This window comes from Crinia signifera, chromosome 4 (genome assembly GCF_055691185.1).
Source record: "Crinia signifera chromosome 4, ASM5569118v1, whole genome shotgun sequence".
Classification (NCBI taxonomy): Eukaryota; Metazoa; Chordata; class Amphibia; order Anura; family Myobatrachidae; genus Crinia; species Crinia signifera.
The window spans coordinates 203,105,761-203,123,184 of NC_139220.1; the positions used below are offsets into that span (position 1 = coordinate 203,105,761).

General features: G+C 42.7%; 1 protein-coding gene across 1 annotated transcript in view; it reads left to right on the forward strand.

The window, feature by feature from the left end:
• The window catches only part of CAMK1D (calcium/calmodulin dependent protein kinase ID), a 305,687-nt gene that overhangs the window by 265,525 nt on the left and 22,738 nt on the right, over positions 1-17,424 (forward strand). Inside the window, exons 4-8 of the mRNA XM_083183472.1 lie at positions 1,098-1,236; positions 6,928-7,054; positions 11,029-11,104; positions 12,534-12,646; positions 15,137-15,215. Coding sequence (XP_083039598.1) covers positions 1,098-1,236; positions 6,928-7,054; positions 11,029-11,104; positions 12,534-12,646; positions 15,137-15,215 — 534 coding nt within the window. The remainder of the gene's footprint in view (positions 1-1,097; positions 1,237-6,927; positions 7,055-11,028; positions 11,105-12,533; positions 12,647-15,136; positions 15,216-17,424) is intronic.

Below are 17,424 nucleotides of genomic sequence, written 5' to 3' on the forward strand. Positions count from 1 at the left end.
TTTAGTCCAAAGGTAAAATAGTGATTAACCGGGTTGATCCTGACCGGTACCACTCAGCCTGCGCTGCAGCAAGCACTGGTGCAGGGCCGTTAGGTGGGACCCACCAGTGAACCCTTTTTCTGCATGTTACAGATGGGGGTAAAGTAATCCGCGTCCCCTCCCGGGGCTCGCTGCGCTCACCACGCTTCAGGCTCGGTGGCTCACTGCGCTCGCCACACTTTATAAGATCAACTCCACGTGGATAGTGGGGGTATGAAAAGGTCGGGGGGATGCATAACGCGTTCCCTCGCTGCGCTCGCCACGCTTCGGGCTGGCGTGGATAGTGGGGGTATGAACAAGTCGGGGGACGCGGAACGCGTCCCCTCGCTGCGCTTGCCACGCTTCGGGCTGGCGTGGATAGTGGGGGTTTAAAAAGGAGGCTCTCCCTGAAGCGGACACAGGCAGGGTTGCCGTACCCTGCCGCAATAATTACTGAGATGCAGGAGCGTCTGAGACGCCTGCGCCCTGATCCGCTCTCCACAGGCGTCCGCCAGCCCAGGGGATCTGGCGGTTACCAGTGCTGTGTGAGAGGCGCTCACTAGGCTTGCCATGTATGTGGGGGACAGAGCCAGGCTGCCGCGGAGTCACTACCCTAACTACGCTAGGCAGCCATTGGGCTGCAGCGGAGTCACTACGCTAAGTATGCTAGGCAGCGTAGCTTAGCCTATGCTGAAAACGTAGCGTAGCTGTGCGCCATGCTATTACACAAGTACCGAATATTTTTAATCGCTACTGCATGCAAAGATGGAACAGCTATTAAAATAGCATCGTTCCCTGAATCCAATTATTGCAAGTGACCTTTTCATATTATTATTAAGTAGTAAAAGGTGTGAGCTCTCTCCTATTTTTTAACCTAAATATACTTCAAGAAAGTTTGCTTAAGTAATTCTTATTAGGTATGCTTTAAATTATAAACTTATCCATGTATCCCAAATCTGAATTTTATACATACTTTGAGTCCAGGTAACGAACATTTGTAGTTAAAGTATCACATTACTTCTAGAATGATCATTTGGTATAATTGTTTAGTAATTGTGAATTTTCTGTTCATTTCCTAGAGTGTCTGGAGGAGAATTGTTTGACAGGATAGTGGAAAAAGGATTTTATACTGAAAAAGACGCCAGCGCACTCATCCGACAAGTCTTAGATGCTGTTTTCTACCTTCACAGACTGGGAATTGTGCACAGAGATCTAAAGGTAAATAAGTTTATATACTAACCTATGAGAACAATGCTACTTGTGTTCACCTTAGAAACCCATGTGTGAAGACGGCTCTTCCACTCAGGCAAACGCACGATTTTTATAGGGGGGTTTAAAAAAAATATATATATATACTGTAGGTACTTGTGTAGTTTCACAGCGGCACTTCCCAGCGGATCGCATGCAAACCATATGCAAATCGCATGCGATATTTGCATACTATTTGCATTTAATTCAATTTGTGATGCGATTTAGCACACCCCCACTATCCACATCAGACTGAAGCATGGCGAGCGCAGTACGCGTCCTCCCGACCTGTCCATACCCTCACTATACACGTCGGCGTGGAGTTGATTTTATAAAGTGTGGCAAGCGCAATGAGCCACCGAGACAGAAGCGTGGTGAGGGTCCGCGTAAAACCAGGCTGAAGCGTGGCGAGCGGACGTGGAATACATGTCCAGTAATCTGCCATCGTGGATAGTGGGGGTATGAACAAGATCACGAGGACGAGGTGTACCGCGTGCGCTCGCCATGCTTAGGGGTGACGTGGATAGTGGGGGTGTGCTAAATAGCATTGTGTATCGAATCGTATGCAAATCATATGCAAATTGCATGCGATATTTGCATGCGATGCGATCCGCAGGGAAGTGCCACCGTGAAACTACACAAGTACCAATATATATATATATATATATATATATAATCAGCGGGATGGACCAGCACTCTCACCAACTCCAGTAATAGCCTGCGTGCCCTTGCGTATATAATACAACAGCAGGTAGGAAACACCAATCACCTCAATGTCCCCAAGCACGGCACTGACAGGACTTTCTCAAAAGAACTTCTTTATTCTCAACGTTTCGAGGAACGTATCCCCGTCGTCAGGAGTAGTAGATACACTAGTGTCTACTACTCCTGACGACGGGGATACGTTCCTCGAAACGTTGAGAATAAAGAAGTTCTTTTGAGAAAGTCCTGTCAGTGCCGTGCTTGGGGACATTGAGGTGATTGGTGTTTCCTACCTGCTGTTATATATATATATATATATATATATATATATATATATATATATATATATATATATATACATATACATATACATATACATATACATACATACATACATACATACATACATACATACATACATACATACATACATACATACAAAAGCCCACGATATGCCGGCACTCTCCAAATGTAGCCAATGTAGGGTGCCTTCCCGGTATGTGCATACAACAATTCCAAAGGGTGGGAGGCACTCAAATTTGAGTGCCTCCCACCCTTTGGAATAAATATATATATATATATATATATATATATATATATATACAGTATTATGATACCAGGAAGAGTAGCACTCCAAACCTCTTAGCAGATTATATATATAACTTTTAATAGCAGCTGCAACGTTTTAATGCCCATGCGGCATTGTCATCAGGCTTAAAAACAACATCACATAAACACCAAATATATACTTACATACCATCCCGTGTGGCTGAGCGGCAGCACGCCGTCCCGGGCAGGGAGGTCGTATGAAGATGACGTCATAGCGCACCACACGCCGGCCAGACGCTGGGTGGGCGCTATACAGTGACGTCATCCGGCAGGAGCCAGAGACGACAGGGACAGGCGCCAGAGATGTCACTGTATAGCGCCCACCCAGTGTCTAACAGATCATAGAAATTATAGAATCGCTATTAATATAACAATTTTTGAAACAATGGTACTAGTATATCTATATAATCTATTACTTTAGTTTAGATGAGTTATGTAATGTGTTCTGTTTAATTTTATTATCGGCTACTGCTATTCAGCAGATGTCTGATACTACCAGATGAATACTCCTAATGCATTTTAAGAACATTAGGTGTTCTGTTGTTGTACAGGATAATATGTTTATCGCTTGTCGTCTTGGCAAATAACCTAAAGATTCCTTAATTATTAGTGGTGTTTTACAGTTATTTAATAATTTCACATGAACATCATATTTTTTGAGACCACAAAATAATCATTTATCATAGCCAAACAAGTGTATTACATCTGAATAGGTGACTAATGGTGACTAACTGATGGCTAATGCATTATGTGCAATTTGTGCTGAATAACCCATAATTTATTTTATTTATTCATTTATTTACAGTTTCTTATATAGTGCAGCAAATTCCTTTGCACTTTACAATTGGAAACAACAGTGATAAAACAAACTGGCTAGTAACAAACAAACATAGAGATTTATCTATAGGGATAATAGGAGGGATACATGAAGATAGGAATCTATAGCATGGCATTCCACCAGATCGCAAAATAGTTCTCATGGGATGCAATATATTAAATAGGATAAAATATAGGCAACCAGTGGAGGGACTGACAGAACGGATCAGTAGATGTTGATCTTTGAACATCTAGCCAGGAAGATCAGCCTCGCAGCTGCATTCAAAATAGATTGTAGTGGTGCAAGTCTTTTCTTAGGAAGACCGGTAAGGAGACTATTGCAATAATCATTGCGTGAGATAATGAGTGCATGGATTAGAGATTTTGCTGCGTCTTGTGTGAGGTAAGGTCGAACTTTGGGGAATAAAAGGACAGTTCAGAGTAAAGGATGACACCTAGGCATCGAGCTTGTGGGGTAGGATTGATTTTAGTGTTCTCAACCGTGATAGAAATATCAGGTTGGTAGCTATTTTTGGCTGGTGGGAATATAATTAATTCTGTTTTGGAAGTGTTGAGTTTCAGGTGGCGAGATGACATCCAAGATGAAATGGCAGAAAGGCATTCAGAGACAGGGAGCAATATTGATGGTGTAAATTTAGGGGAGGATAGATAGATTTAAGTATCATCAGCATATAGATTATACTGAAAACCGAAATAGTTGATTAGTTTGCCAAGAGAAGAGGTATAGATCGAGAAAAGCAGAGGACCTAAGACTGAGCCTTGTGGTACTCCAACGGACAGAGGTAGTGAGGAGGAAGTAGAATCAGAGAAATTAACACTGAAAGAGTAATTAGCTAGGCAGGATGAGAACCAGGAAAGGGCTGTATTCTGAAGACCTAGGGCAGGCATGTCCAAACTGTGGCCCTCCAGCTGTTGTTGAACAACACATCCCAGCATGCCTTGCCATAGTTTAACATTCCCTAATAGCAAAACTGTGGGACTTGTAGTTACAGCTTGAGGGCCATAGTTTGGACATGCCTGACCTAGGGACTATATGACTGTATGAGAAGAGATTGGTCAACAGCGTCAAAGGTAGCAGAGCGATCTAGAAGAATAAGAAGTCAAAAATGGCCTTTTGATTTAGCAGTGGCAAGATCATTCAGTAATTTAGTCAGTACCGTCTCTGTGGAGTGTTGACAAATAATAAAGGATGAGTAACGTACAATGCAATAATGATGTGTTAGCAGTGATAAGTGATGTCTAAACAGTGACAAGCTATGAGCGACAAGTGATGAATGATGAGGAGCGTGCTGTATGTCATGAGGAATAAATGAAGAGTGATATGCTATAAGTGACAAAGAATGATGACTGTCCACTAAAGTGAAGCAGAGTACAGCAAATTTACCATTTACATAATCAGGTGTAAATAAAGAATAGGTTCCCCTTGTGCCGCTAAGAAACAACTCTGACCCATCAAGGTGACTTTAGCCTATACATTCTGTATGTTGCAGGTTGTGGACATCAAGGCTCAGACTTGTTTTTCCAGTGCCTGCCACAGATGCCCGATCGGATTGAGATCTGGGGTATTTGGAGGTGTCACTCCTTGAACTCTTTGCGTTTGTACTCAAACTATTCATGAACGAATTAGCAGTGTGGCAGGGAGCATAATCCTCCTAAATATTTAAGCTGGAAATATAGTGTAAAGTGGTGCAAATAGGTCATTTTGCTGTTCAGTGATTAATTTCATTATAAAAGTTTGAAATATGAGCATCAACTAGCACCATCTTGTGCTGTAGAGGCAAATGTGAAGCACATGGAGTCCTATTAAGAGAGAAGTGCTATATAAATAACATTATCTATTAAATGTACACTTCTTTTGAACATAGAAATCAAACAGATCCTCATCTTTCAACCCTCATAACTACCTCTCAGCACTGAGGTCATGGGTTCAATTCCCACCATGGCGCTAACTGTGCAGAGTTTGTATATTCTCCCCGTACTTGCGTCGGTTTCCTCCGGGTACTCCGGTTTCCTCCCACAATCCAAAAATATACTGGTAGGCTAATTGGCTCCAAACAAAATTAACTCTAGAATGTCTGTGTGTGCGTGTACATGTGGTAGGGAATATGGATTGTAACCTCCACTGGGGCATAAACTAATGTGAATGTTTAAATATTTGATGTAAAGCACTGCGGAATATGTATGCGCTATATCATACCTCCCAACTGTCACGATTCCGTCGGGACAGTCCCGATTTTCGGGTCCTGTCCCGCTGTCCCACCCGCGGCAGGCATTGTCCCGCTGCGGGGGGTGACAGTTGGGAGACCCCCCAATCTAGTAGAATAGATGCTGTGCGCATGCGCACAGCGTCTATTCTCGTATGAAAATGAGGTCGCGGCTAATTAGCATAAGCCGCGCCCTCATTTGCATACGCCCCACCCCCTTTTCGTGTCCCTATTTCCTCCGGACGGAAGTTGGGAGGTATGGCTATATAAGTAACTGTTAATAAATAAATAATAACTTTTCACTCATCATTCCTTACATGTTACACATTATGGGCCAGACATATCAAGTTTAAAAAAGTGATAAAATGGAGAGTGATAAACAACCAGTCAACTCCTACCTGTCATTTTTCAAACCCAGTCTGTAACATGGCAGGTAGGAGCTGGTTGTTTATCACTCTCCATTTTATCACTTTTTGAAGTTTGATACATCTGGCCCTATGTATCCTATATTTGCTTATTGATACAGAACCTGGGGGCAAATAATAATATTCTGAAAAGGACAAGATTGTCGCCACAATCCTGCCCTAAACCAGGTAGTTCCCAAACTGTGGCACCCTGGGCGGCCTTGACACACTTGCATGGGTGCCTCGGATTGGTTATCCAGGACAATTCAAATTATTTATTGTCAGTGTAATAGGCAAAAAAACAGTGCTTGTGGCTTCCATTCAGAAAATATGTGGACATAAAGAAGTGATTCCTATCCCTGAACATACGCATTACATATAAACACAATTTACTTAATTTTAAAAAAAAATTCTCAATAAGATTATTTAGGCATAGGAGTACCATGAAAAAAATTCAGATACTCTAGGGTGCCATGATTTAAAAAGGTTTGGGAACCAGTGCCTTAACCCCGTTTGTGTGGCAGGTGAATTTGTGAAAATTGTTATGAAAATTGGCAAGCAATCATTTTATTCATCATAATGACCTGTAATGTTTACAATATATAGGAAATATCTTTTTTACATAGCATTTTTATTTGAATTTATATAACAAATGTGAGCAACTGGCATTTTTAGAGGATATTTTGTGCATTTGTCACAGAGATGTTGGCACTCAAAGGGTTAACTTTGTGGAATTTGAAACCGGTAGGACAAGAAATAATGTGTAATAAGCCAATTTATGGTACTGCGATGCAACAGTGGACTTAATACAACTATACCTTGAAGTAGACTCAGCTATTCCCATTAGGTTTATCTTTCATATTTGCCTAAGAGTGATTGCCATTCTTTTGTTTGTTTCTATGTAGCCTGAGAATTTGCTATATTTCAGTCAAGAAGGAGAGTCAAAGATAATGATAAGTGATTTTGGACTTTCCAAGATGGAAGGTAAAGGAGATGTGATGTCCACAGCCTGTGGAACTCCTGGGTATGTTGGTAAGTGATAATATATACAATAGAGTTTTGTAACTATATATTGGCCACAGACTGACATCTATTTGGACTGATGTAAATAGGTCAATATGTGTAATTTTTCGGAAAGCTTAATTTAAAATATACTAATTTAATTTGATTCATTATTTAAGGATTATTCTTTATTTAGCTACTGTATTTTCTTATCTGTTAAAAACAAAACATAAACAGAAGTATGGGAAAACTCCATACGGGTCACCAAAAGCAAAAGGGCAGCACAAGCTTACTATAAATATTTGAGAGACGCTAGTCAGTGTACTGGAACCATTTAAGGCTACCACAAGCAGTGTCCTGATGGAGATAAACACTTTTTCCGGCTGCTCCACCTTTTCCCTCTCTACAGCTCTTCTCTACCTGCCTCCAGGGCTTCACTTGTTCCTCCCCTCTTCATGTGTTCCTTCCCTCTTCCAACTCCGCTTCCCCTACATCCTTCCTCCCCCTCTCCTCGCTACGGATCATCCGTTGGCTGCCTGTATGAGCCATGGGGTCAGGCAAGCCAGCCACTGCAGCTACAAAAAAAGAGGCCAAGAATGGCCTCCCCCCTAATGGTGGTTACATGCGTCTGTTGTTAAAAATGGAGTCTGTTACCACCCCTTCAATGCCCCAAATGACATTAAACTGTAAATCACAGAGCCTGATGTATTATTGTCCTCTGTAGACTCATTCCTGACATGTGCGGTACAGGGCAACTGCGCTTTATGACGTGCAATGCAGCTCCATCCACTTATGAATATGGCCCCGTTGCCCTTCTTTGTCCAGACCAGTAGAGAAGAGAAGGAAATTGTAATCTGCAACACGTGATGTTCCTCCTCTCATAGTGGGCAAAAGATTCCTCAGTGGTTTGATCTTCTTTTACAATGTAAAGACAGGGTGTTATTAATAACTGACCACTACTAGTCTAATAACCACTAATTAGTAACGAAGTACTACTAGAACAGTACATCTCCAGTAATTACATTATCTGGGACAAAAATGCTGGTGATACATTTTGAAAACCTAGCACTACCTCAGGAACTTGGCACATTTGACACCAGTGTTTGGAGTCAAAATTCAAAATGTAAAGATTGCTTTAACATTCTTCATACTCAGGCCTTGCGCTAGTTAAATTTTTTTTCCCAGGTGATTTTCCAACCTTGTAAATTTTCCCAAGAAAATCGAAGTAGACTTAAAAGAGGGCTTGGTCATCTATTCTGCTTTGTGCTGAGTGATATTTATGTACTGTAATAGTTAGTAGAGTGTCCTCTAAGGTCCCCTTGCCAAGCAATTTGTGTCTGAGAAGCATTTATTATGCTTTAATCCAAGGGCTTTTCTCATGCAGCAAGCCTAAGAAGTAAAACTTTCACGTTTGATTCAGTGAAGATTGATTTTTGGCCCCCAGTGTCCTGAGAGTATGAATCAGGTGCCAGCCATCATCTCTGTGTCATCGGAGCAGCTCCTTCCAGGCGCTTTCATCCCCAAGTCTTTATCTTATTTGATGTGATCTCTGTAAGTGGGTCACATTGATTCTTGTCACGCAGGCTGTTTTCATGCGTTTTATAAAAGCACTTTAGACAAAATTTTATTACAACCTAAGTGTCTGTGACAAGGACAATCAGAGTCTCCTGCATTTTGTGCATATTTAGTGAGATTCGGTACATTTTCCTCAGGGAACGCAGTTACAGTAAAGATCAGTGTGATTGTGTTACATTTATATTACAGCAAATAGTGTGGTTCTGTCTCTTGACTAAAGTATTTTTGCTGTTTTAATGTGAGCTTTACTGATCGGCCTGATACAAGCTGGCAGTGACAAAATGTGGGAAATTTGCTAAGATGTGTATATTACTTCACATGTGATGTTGCTATGGGCAACCAATCAGAATCTACTTCTTATTTATCTATCACCCTCTATAAGATAGTAGACAGGATCTGTGAAGTAGAATACACATCTTTGTAAATTTCCCCCAATATGTCATACCCAGTTGCATTGCATTGCACAGTTGCACTTACATCTGCTGTCATATGGGGATGACAAAAAGGCATATATGCATGTCTTGCTGTGCATCTGCATACATAATTGCTGTAAGTTATAAACTTTAAGAAATACAGAACTGTTGCATTCTTTGGAATGCAGAAATTAGCCTTATTAAACAGAGTTTGTTGGATTACACCTAAGTGGCCCTTGCAGTACCTTTGGGCTGGTCAGGATACAGGTAATCTGATTTACTAGGCAGACTGAGATGCCCACTCCACTGACTGCCACACAGTGATATAACAGTATATTATGCTGATCACTTTTGAGTTATTGGGGAAACGTGATTTTAAACGTTTCATATATAATGGCAGTTAGTTGTTCAGTTATGTTTATGTGTACATGTGTTTGCAGATAGTGAAGATTATTTAATGCCATTCATATTCAGCACAGCAAACCTAAGTAGCGTTCTGGAGGACACTACTTCATTTCCTTTATTTTAAATATGTTGGTTGTATTACCAGTCTGTGACACCTTCTTGAATGGGGTGTCATTAATATGAATTTTTGCATTCAGGGGTAGATGTATGAAGCAGTGCTAAGGGAGGAAAAGTGATAAAATGCTTGGGATTTTATCACCGGCCAATCAGCTTCTAATTGGCCCTTTTTAAGCCCCGCCTGTAACGTAACAGTCACAAACTGATAAAGTACCAGCCACTTTTTCACTTCTCCTCCCTTATTACTACTTCATACATCTACCCCTGAGTTACATAAAGTAGCTGCCCTCCATTGCTGCCTATCCTTTACAGGGGAAGCAATGCTCACCATCTTGCATGTAGGATGGACAGTTTGTGGGGCCCTGTAACACTGCTGTATTTGGAGCATATATTGATGTATATTTAAAAAAAAAAAAATAAGCATAAATGTGTAATCACATTGAATATAGTTAAAGATAAACATCTACTCAGACTGCTGTCATAGACTGAGAATGAACCAAAAGATCATCAAAATCCTGGTTCAGGAATTGAGTCAGTGGTGTGCATGTACCACCGGAATAGAATCTTCTCCAGTGTCACCATAGAAAGCCGCCTCATACGGCACATCACTGGACAGAGTATAGCATGGAGACTGATACAGCTGCTGCGTCTGGCAAATGTCACTTGTGACAGACTCTCAACAGGATCATTTGTGTTTGGTCCCTATTTCTTCTCAGTTGATGACAGCAGTGCAAATTTTTATATTAATCTTTTTAATAATAGTAATAATAAAATATATATGTAACATGTAACACACACTAATACAGTAGTTCTAGCACTTCTACCATACTTAAAACTTTGAACCATTTGGTTTAACAAACTGACTGAATGCACCCCCATAGCTGACGATTAGATGTTGTGTGCTAATCTGACGGTAGAATGTGTGAGTGTGTATGTGTATATGTATATATATATATATATATATATATATATATTGTGTACATATAATATTGCTTTTATGTGACCTGTACACTGTAGCCAATTTAACTTAAGTATAGATGGGCAGTTGCACCAAACAGTCCCCTCCCAGTGCGACTCAGCTAACCCTGGGTGTCCTTTCATTTCTCTTTACCAGAATAAGCATCATAGTCACAATGTTATGTGATTAGAACACACCAGGAGACTGTAAGGATTAATTTGGTATTGTGGCACTAGTTCCTTTTATTCTTCATATACAGACTTGGAGATCTAAAAGTTTCACATCTCACATTAATCAGCACAGTCTTCTGTTGCATCCTAGTTACTGTACATCGCTTTTTTTTTTTTTTGTAAAAGATGTGCAGAATATGCCCATTACTAGCAGTCACACAGGGCCTGACAGCTCCCGCGCACCATGATTCTTGCATCATATGGCTGATTGAGCTGTATGGGGACACACCTGTAGCATTGTGAATATTTATTATGATATGATGATATGGCCACAAATGAACAGTAAATATCCCTTTTATTTTACAGCTCCAGAAGTCCTTGCCCAGAAGCCCTACAGCAAAGCAGTGGACTGCTGGTCTATTGGTGTAATAGCTTATATTCTGTAAGTACTGTATAATCCAAAATTCAATACAATTCAGTGCTCTACTACGGTGAACAGTTTAGACAGGATTCCATAATATAGACGCTATGATTTATTAAAGAAACATTGGGTAGAAATTTAATAGGATGTGAGATTCAGAAAGTGAGAGATTTGGGAAGAAATCTCCAGGTTTTTTTTTAAAGCGGCAATCATATACACTTCACCATTAGACCAGTAAAATTCTGGAATTCCTTGCCGGTGGGGGTGGTTACAGCAACTACTGTTAATTCATTTAAATCAAAACTGGGTACGTGTTTGGCCACTAAGGGAATCCTATAGATATGACTTAAGTCAAATAGTAAGTAAGTTTAATTTATAAAGCGCACTTTCTTCAACAGGACTCAAGGCACTTAGGTTGCACTCGATGGACTAACATCTTTTTTCAGCATTAATTACTACAGTATGTTGCTATGTACGTAGCAGCAGGAAGTTGTGTCAAATACACCATTGATAGCACAATGTGTTAGTCAGAGGAGTTTTTTCATTTATGACATTTCCTGTAATTAAGTAACAAACGTCTGCATTAAACCGATTGCTGCTTCGTAACAGTGTGTGTAGATCTGGGATTGTGTTTCATCCATGCTTTATACTATTCATTTGTAGGCGTTTGTTTTGGTCAGACTGATTTAACAACCCTGCTAGCGCAAATGGTTACATTTACAGAACTATTTATTATCAAGATGCACATATCTACAGGGATGGCTTCGCATTCAGGAGCTTAGTAAATTCACATTTACAGTAAACATAAGCCATACTGTAGGTTTCTCTGGGGGCTGCTTTTGGTAAAATGGGGCATTGCAGCAGCTGTCCCCTATAGACCGGTATTCAATGCGGCCTACAAAGGGGGTTAAACAGTGAGGATTGCAGAAAACCAGCGATCCTCACTGTTTAACCCCCACGCCGGCCGCTCGCTCTATTCAATGTTCTGGGGAAATCCTCGCTGTCACAGGACGGCGAGGAATACCCCAAACAGCGAGACTTGCGGCTAATGCAGAAAACTCACTGTATTTAGCCGCGAGTCTCTCTGCTTCTGGAGCCGCATACGCCAATTCCCCCTCGCTCAAAAAACGGAGCGAGGGGGAATTGGCGTATGAGGGGGCTGCGTTGAATACTGACAGGGTGAGTGGTGACAGCAAGCAGGAAGCTCTGCTCGCTGTCACCACTCGCCCACAGCATTGAATACCCACCATAGATGTGCGCGGTCATGATAGGGTATATAGATTGTAAGCTCCACCGGGGCAGGGAATGATGTGAATGGTCAAATATTCTCTGTAAAGCGCTGCGGAATATGTATGCGCTATATAAGAAACTGTTAATAATAATAATATTGCCCTAGTGTCCTATTTAAATACATGTACTACAAATAATTATATATATCTTTTCCTTTCAGACTTTGTGGGTATCCACCTTTCTATGATGAAAATGATTCCAAATTGTTTGAACAGATTCTGAAAGCAGATTATGAATTTGATTCTCCATACTGGGATGATATCTCCGATTCTGGTATGTACAACATGACTCTGTGTTGCTTCCCAGTCAGCCATACAGAATGGAGGATATACAGTAGCTGTGCTGATGAGTGTTACAGCGCTTTCTGGACCTCACTCAGGGGTCTTTATTTACAGTACCTCATGTCAAATAAGAAATTAGCTCTGATATGTGTCATTAGCAATATTTTCAAATCACTACTGCTTTGTGATACACCACTGGCCATTCCTTAGCAGTATTTTCTAAAGATGCCACATTCTTCAACTTCCAACTTGTATCCTCACGCTAATCGTTGTTTCTTCTCACACACCCACATATAAGATAGAAGAGCAATAAGACACGGCACTCTAGAATGGTATTGAGGTTTTAATTCATGTTGTATTTAGGCATAATGTCTAAATACAACGCAGTGTTTCCGGGCCTCTCAGGGCCCCTTCATCAAGACAGCGTTATGCCCCAAACAAACAAAGTTTTTATTGTATGTTTCTCTGTTCGTATGGGGCATTACGCTGTCCTGCCGGTATATTGGGACTATTATATTAGAATCCACTTCCGCCGGCACTCCGCTCCCACAATCAGCGCGTCAGGGCTGCCCTCCTATATTCAAAAATGCAAATCCAAAAGGAAGGAGGCACTCGGACGAGGTAGTAATGAGCAACAAAGATGTATTGGCCAAGCTCTTTCAGGGAACAATCTCCGACCTCAGGGCTACATCAAAACATACAGGTTATATATAAGTATATATTTATAAATACATTTAACATTATTACTGTAAGGCAGGGGTTTTTAAACTAATTTCCCCTGGGACCCCATCAGATAGTAAAAATAGTTACAGGACCCCAGCAAGTTACTGCAGAAGACCATTCTGTCACATGTGTAGTCAGCAGACAGCACATGAATGGCAGCATTGTGGAGACACACACAGGGCCGGTGCCACCACTAGGCAGCTTTAGGCATTTGCCTAGGGTGCCGGCCACTGGAGGGCAGTACTGAGCCGCAGAGGAGAGCCAAGTGCGGTACCAATCCAAGAGGAGGTCCCAGCCCGCAGCTCCAATCATAGGTATGTCTGTGCCCCCCACCCCATGCTACACTGTTACCCTCTGTCCCCCCCCCTACCCCATGCTACACTGTTACCCTGTGTGTAGAAGATCAATTATCCGGAGCTGTCGTGGCCGCCGCAGTACTAGGTAGCGTGGACGTGAGAGTCAGGAGCGGGGACGGGAGAGCTGGCCGGAGCGGACATGTGCAATGTGCAGCAGGCGGAGGGGGGCGGCCAGGCCCGGCCCACTGTGTGCAGGAACCTCTTCGGGCCAGTGGATCACGCAGAGCTGAAGGGGGGGTCCCGCTTCCCAGCAGCCGTTGTATCTGGGAGGAGAGCCGGCTGGAGGCTGTGCCCGCCTTCTACAGGGAGCCCCCCAGCTTGTGCCTCCAGAATTCCTCCGCGTCTGGATCCCATTGATAATCCCCCCCCCCGTGCTATTCATCAGTGGCAATCTAGCGCCGCACCCCCTCTGGAGCATGCCCGTGGGATGCGTCCGCCACCCCCCTCCTCCAGCTAGTCAGCGGCACCCCCCCTCCACTTGGAGTGTGGTAATCCGCGGGTAATCCGCGGGTAGTGCCCGTTGAAACCCCCCCCAGAGGCGGGTGGGGGTCAGTTGCCTGGGGCGCTCACAGCGTTTGCACCGGCACTGGACACACAATGATGTGAGGAGTCTAAAATAACAGACAATTTACTCCTTGTATCACTGACGGAAATTAGCAAAGTCATCAGCCTGACGGTCAGCAACATGGAATCGCGGACCGCTGCTCTAAGGGATGTGCCTTTCATGATTTCATTTGGAGGTTCTGTTGACACCAAGGGGACGTATGTGGTAGAATATACCCTAGTGAAGGAGTGCTGCCTACAGTATGTGTCTATGTTCATGTATTGCTCTTTTCATAAATCAGCCTGTATGCATCAGTTTTTGTGTTCTGAGTTGGTCTTGGCCCTGCACCAGATGGAGATCTGCAATGTTAAGGTGTCCATACATCTACGGATCGATTGTCAGATTGGGCTGGTTGGAACTAAAACCTGGTAATACCTGAGTGACCGTTTTTGGCAGTTTTCCAGCATTTCAAAGCAAATGGTCAAGCTCTCATCCATTACCAGGATTTTGTTCCATCCAGCCCAATCTGACAATCGATCTGTAGATGTATGGCCAGCTTTACTTGAATATTCACATGGTCACTGGTCACAATCAATCATGTACTGAATTAAGAACTCCAAAAAAGTGTTGCTCTTACAGAATAACAAGACCAATGATAACTTGAACATCAGCCCAATGATTACTTAACATATTAATCACAATTCATAGTTTACCTTAACATATCATGTGCAAATAAACTCCCTGGAAAATGATACATTCATGACTGTGAATTAAAAATAAGGGGAACAGCTGCCTTCTATCACACAGCTGAGAGCAGTGACGGCTCCATTTAATCTGTCCTTTTTATTTCTTCCAACAGCTAAAGATTTTATCGGTCACTTGATGGAAAAGGATCCTAACAAGAGATATACCTGTGAACAGGCCCTGCGGCACCCATGGTAAATCGTTCTACACTAAGGCTCGTTCAGATAAATGTTTCATTTGAATTCCAGATGGATCACACTGGCTCATGTGTGTGTGTGTGTGTGTGTGTATATATATATATATATATATATATATATATATATATATATATATATATATATATAATGTCATATACAGATTCAGCCCATCTTAAAATTGCAATTCAGTACACTTAAGCTGGGTACACATCTATACAATCGTCGGGCCGTTCTTCCGTTCTGGGACGGACGGCCGTCCAGATTGTATAGGTGTGTATGCTGTCCCGACTCCCTCTGTGCGAGCGATAAACGTCCAAAAACGGTCTTGTCCATCCATACTCGGTCGGTCGAAGGTTCAGTGCTGTTTAATATTCATCCGACCAGACAGGCCCATATCGGAACAAAAGTGCAGTGTATACGCACGTTCGATCGATATGCTGGCCGTTCTTGCGATTATACTCCCAAAGCTGGAACGCCCATGTAGGCGTTGACTAGCTGCATGATCTCTCCTACAGCACAGCATGTAGTCACTCTCTAAACTGTCATTGTCATTACATGATGGTTAACACCCCTGCTGCACAGGTACTTGTAGTGCCACGTAAAAAGTTAAGTCCGGCAAACCGCTCTGAAGAACGGTGTATCTGGCCGTCTAGATGTAGTCAGCCGGCAGGGTGACTAGAGACAGACATACTGCAAATAGCTGCGGTGTGCGTCTAGATGTAGTCAGCCGGCTACAGATAAGTAATAAACTAATTTGTTTACGAACACAATAAATGATCGCTATTGTGATCATTACTGAAACTTTAATAAATATGCACCTTAGTGTTCTATTTGTAATGTTAACACACTTGACAAGCTAAAAATAAATAGTAATTTTGTTTGGTCCAATCCTGATAGCAGTGATAGGTAGACCGTAGGTTTGCAAGGAATGTATGGACTCTATTTAGGAAGAGCATTGACTTTGCCCATTAGCTTTGCGGTGGTGTAGCTATGGTGCAATCTAGTGAAATTATCAGGATCATCTAGGCGTTTGCTAAATGTGCTCTATTAATTTAATTATTTTATTGTATGGTATGTGTTTGTTACAGTGGCGTAACAAAAACATTTGTGCCCCCCCCCCCCCCCCGGGAAGTTGGCAGGGGGATCCCTGCGGCGCGGGGGTACCTGCGTTCAGGGAGAGGTCCCTGCGGCGATGAGTATGACATTTCCGGGGTCCCTGCAGTGACCTGGAAACAACGCGCTATCCACTGCCCCGCGGCCCAGGAAGCGCTTTTGACTTTGAAAACACTGGCCACATGCTGATTGGCTGAGATTCAGCCATTCAGCGTGCGCCCAGTGTTTTCAAAGTCAGAAGCGCTTCCCGCACCGCCGCACGGCGGATAGCGCGTTGTTTGCTGGGACCCTGGCAATGTCATACTCAGTGCTGCAGGGACCTCCAGGCTACCCCCGCGCCGCACGGACCCCTGCACCGCACAGACCCCCCTGATCGCTCCCCGCTGCACACTACTGGGGGAGTAAAAATAGCGCCCGCAGACTCCCGGCGCCTCCCCGCCGTCGCTGTGGCTGCAGGGCTATAGTTACGCCATTGGTTTGTTAAAACCTAGTTAGGCTAATAAGTGCTGTACCCCATAAGGGTCTAATGGAAATACTACTGTAAATGGATACATGCAACAATATTTCTATGATACAATATAACATTATTAAAAATCTAATACCGTTAAACATACAAAACTATATTACAAGAGAATAAAAGTGAACACACCCAGCCCAAAAGTATTTGGCTGTATGCGAACACAAAACACCACAGATTTATTGGCTATTGATGTAGCTTGCAGCGCTAGTTAATAGGATGCGGTTAGTAGGGGTCTGCCCAAGAAATAATAAGCAGGAAGTTGGCTCAATTAATTGCCCCAAACTGTTATAACCCTCTTACCAATAGAAAACATGACAAGTACTGTAGGGATTACCATTAGATAATCAGTAAAAGCCTAAGGGGGATATTCATTGTTGGGTCTGCTTGACCGATAATTTCCAGGCGGGGTTCAATGTCCCACCTGTCGCGGGTCGAGAAGGGGGCGTGGCCAGGATCTTGTCAATTCCCGGCCGTTCTCGGCAGAACGAGCCTGACTGCTTGTGAAGTCGGGCTCTTTCTGCTGAGATCCCCTGTTCAATGGTGTCTGGGAAGACCGCATTGAATAGGGCCCCA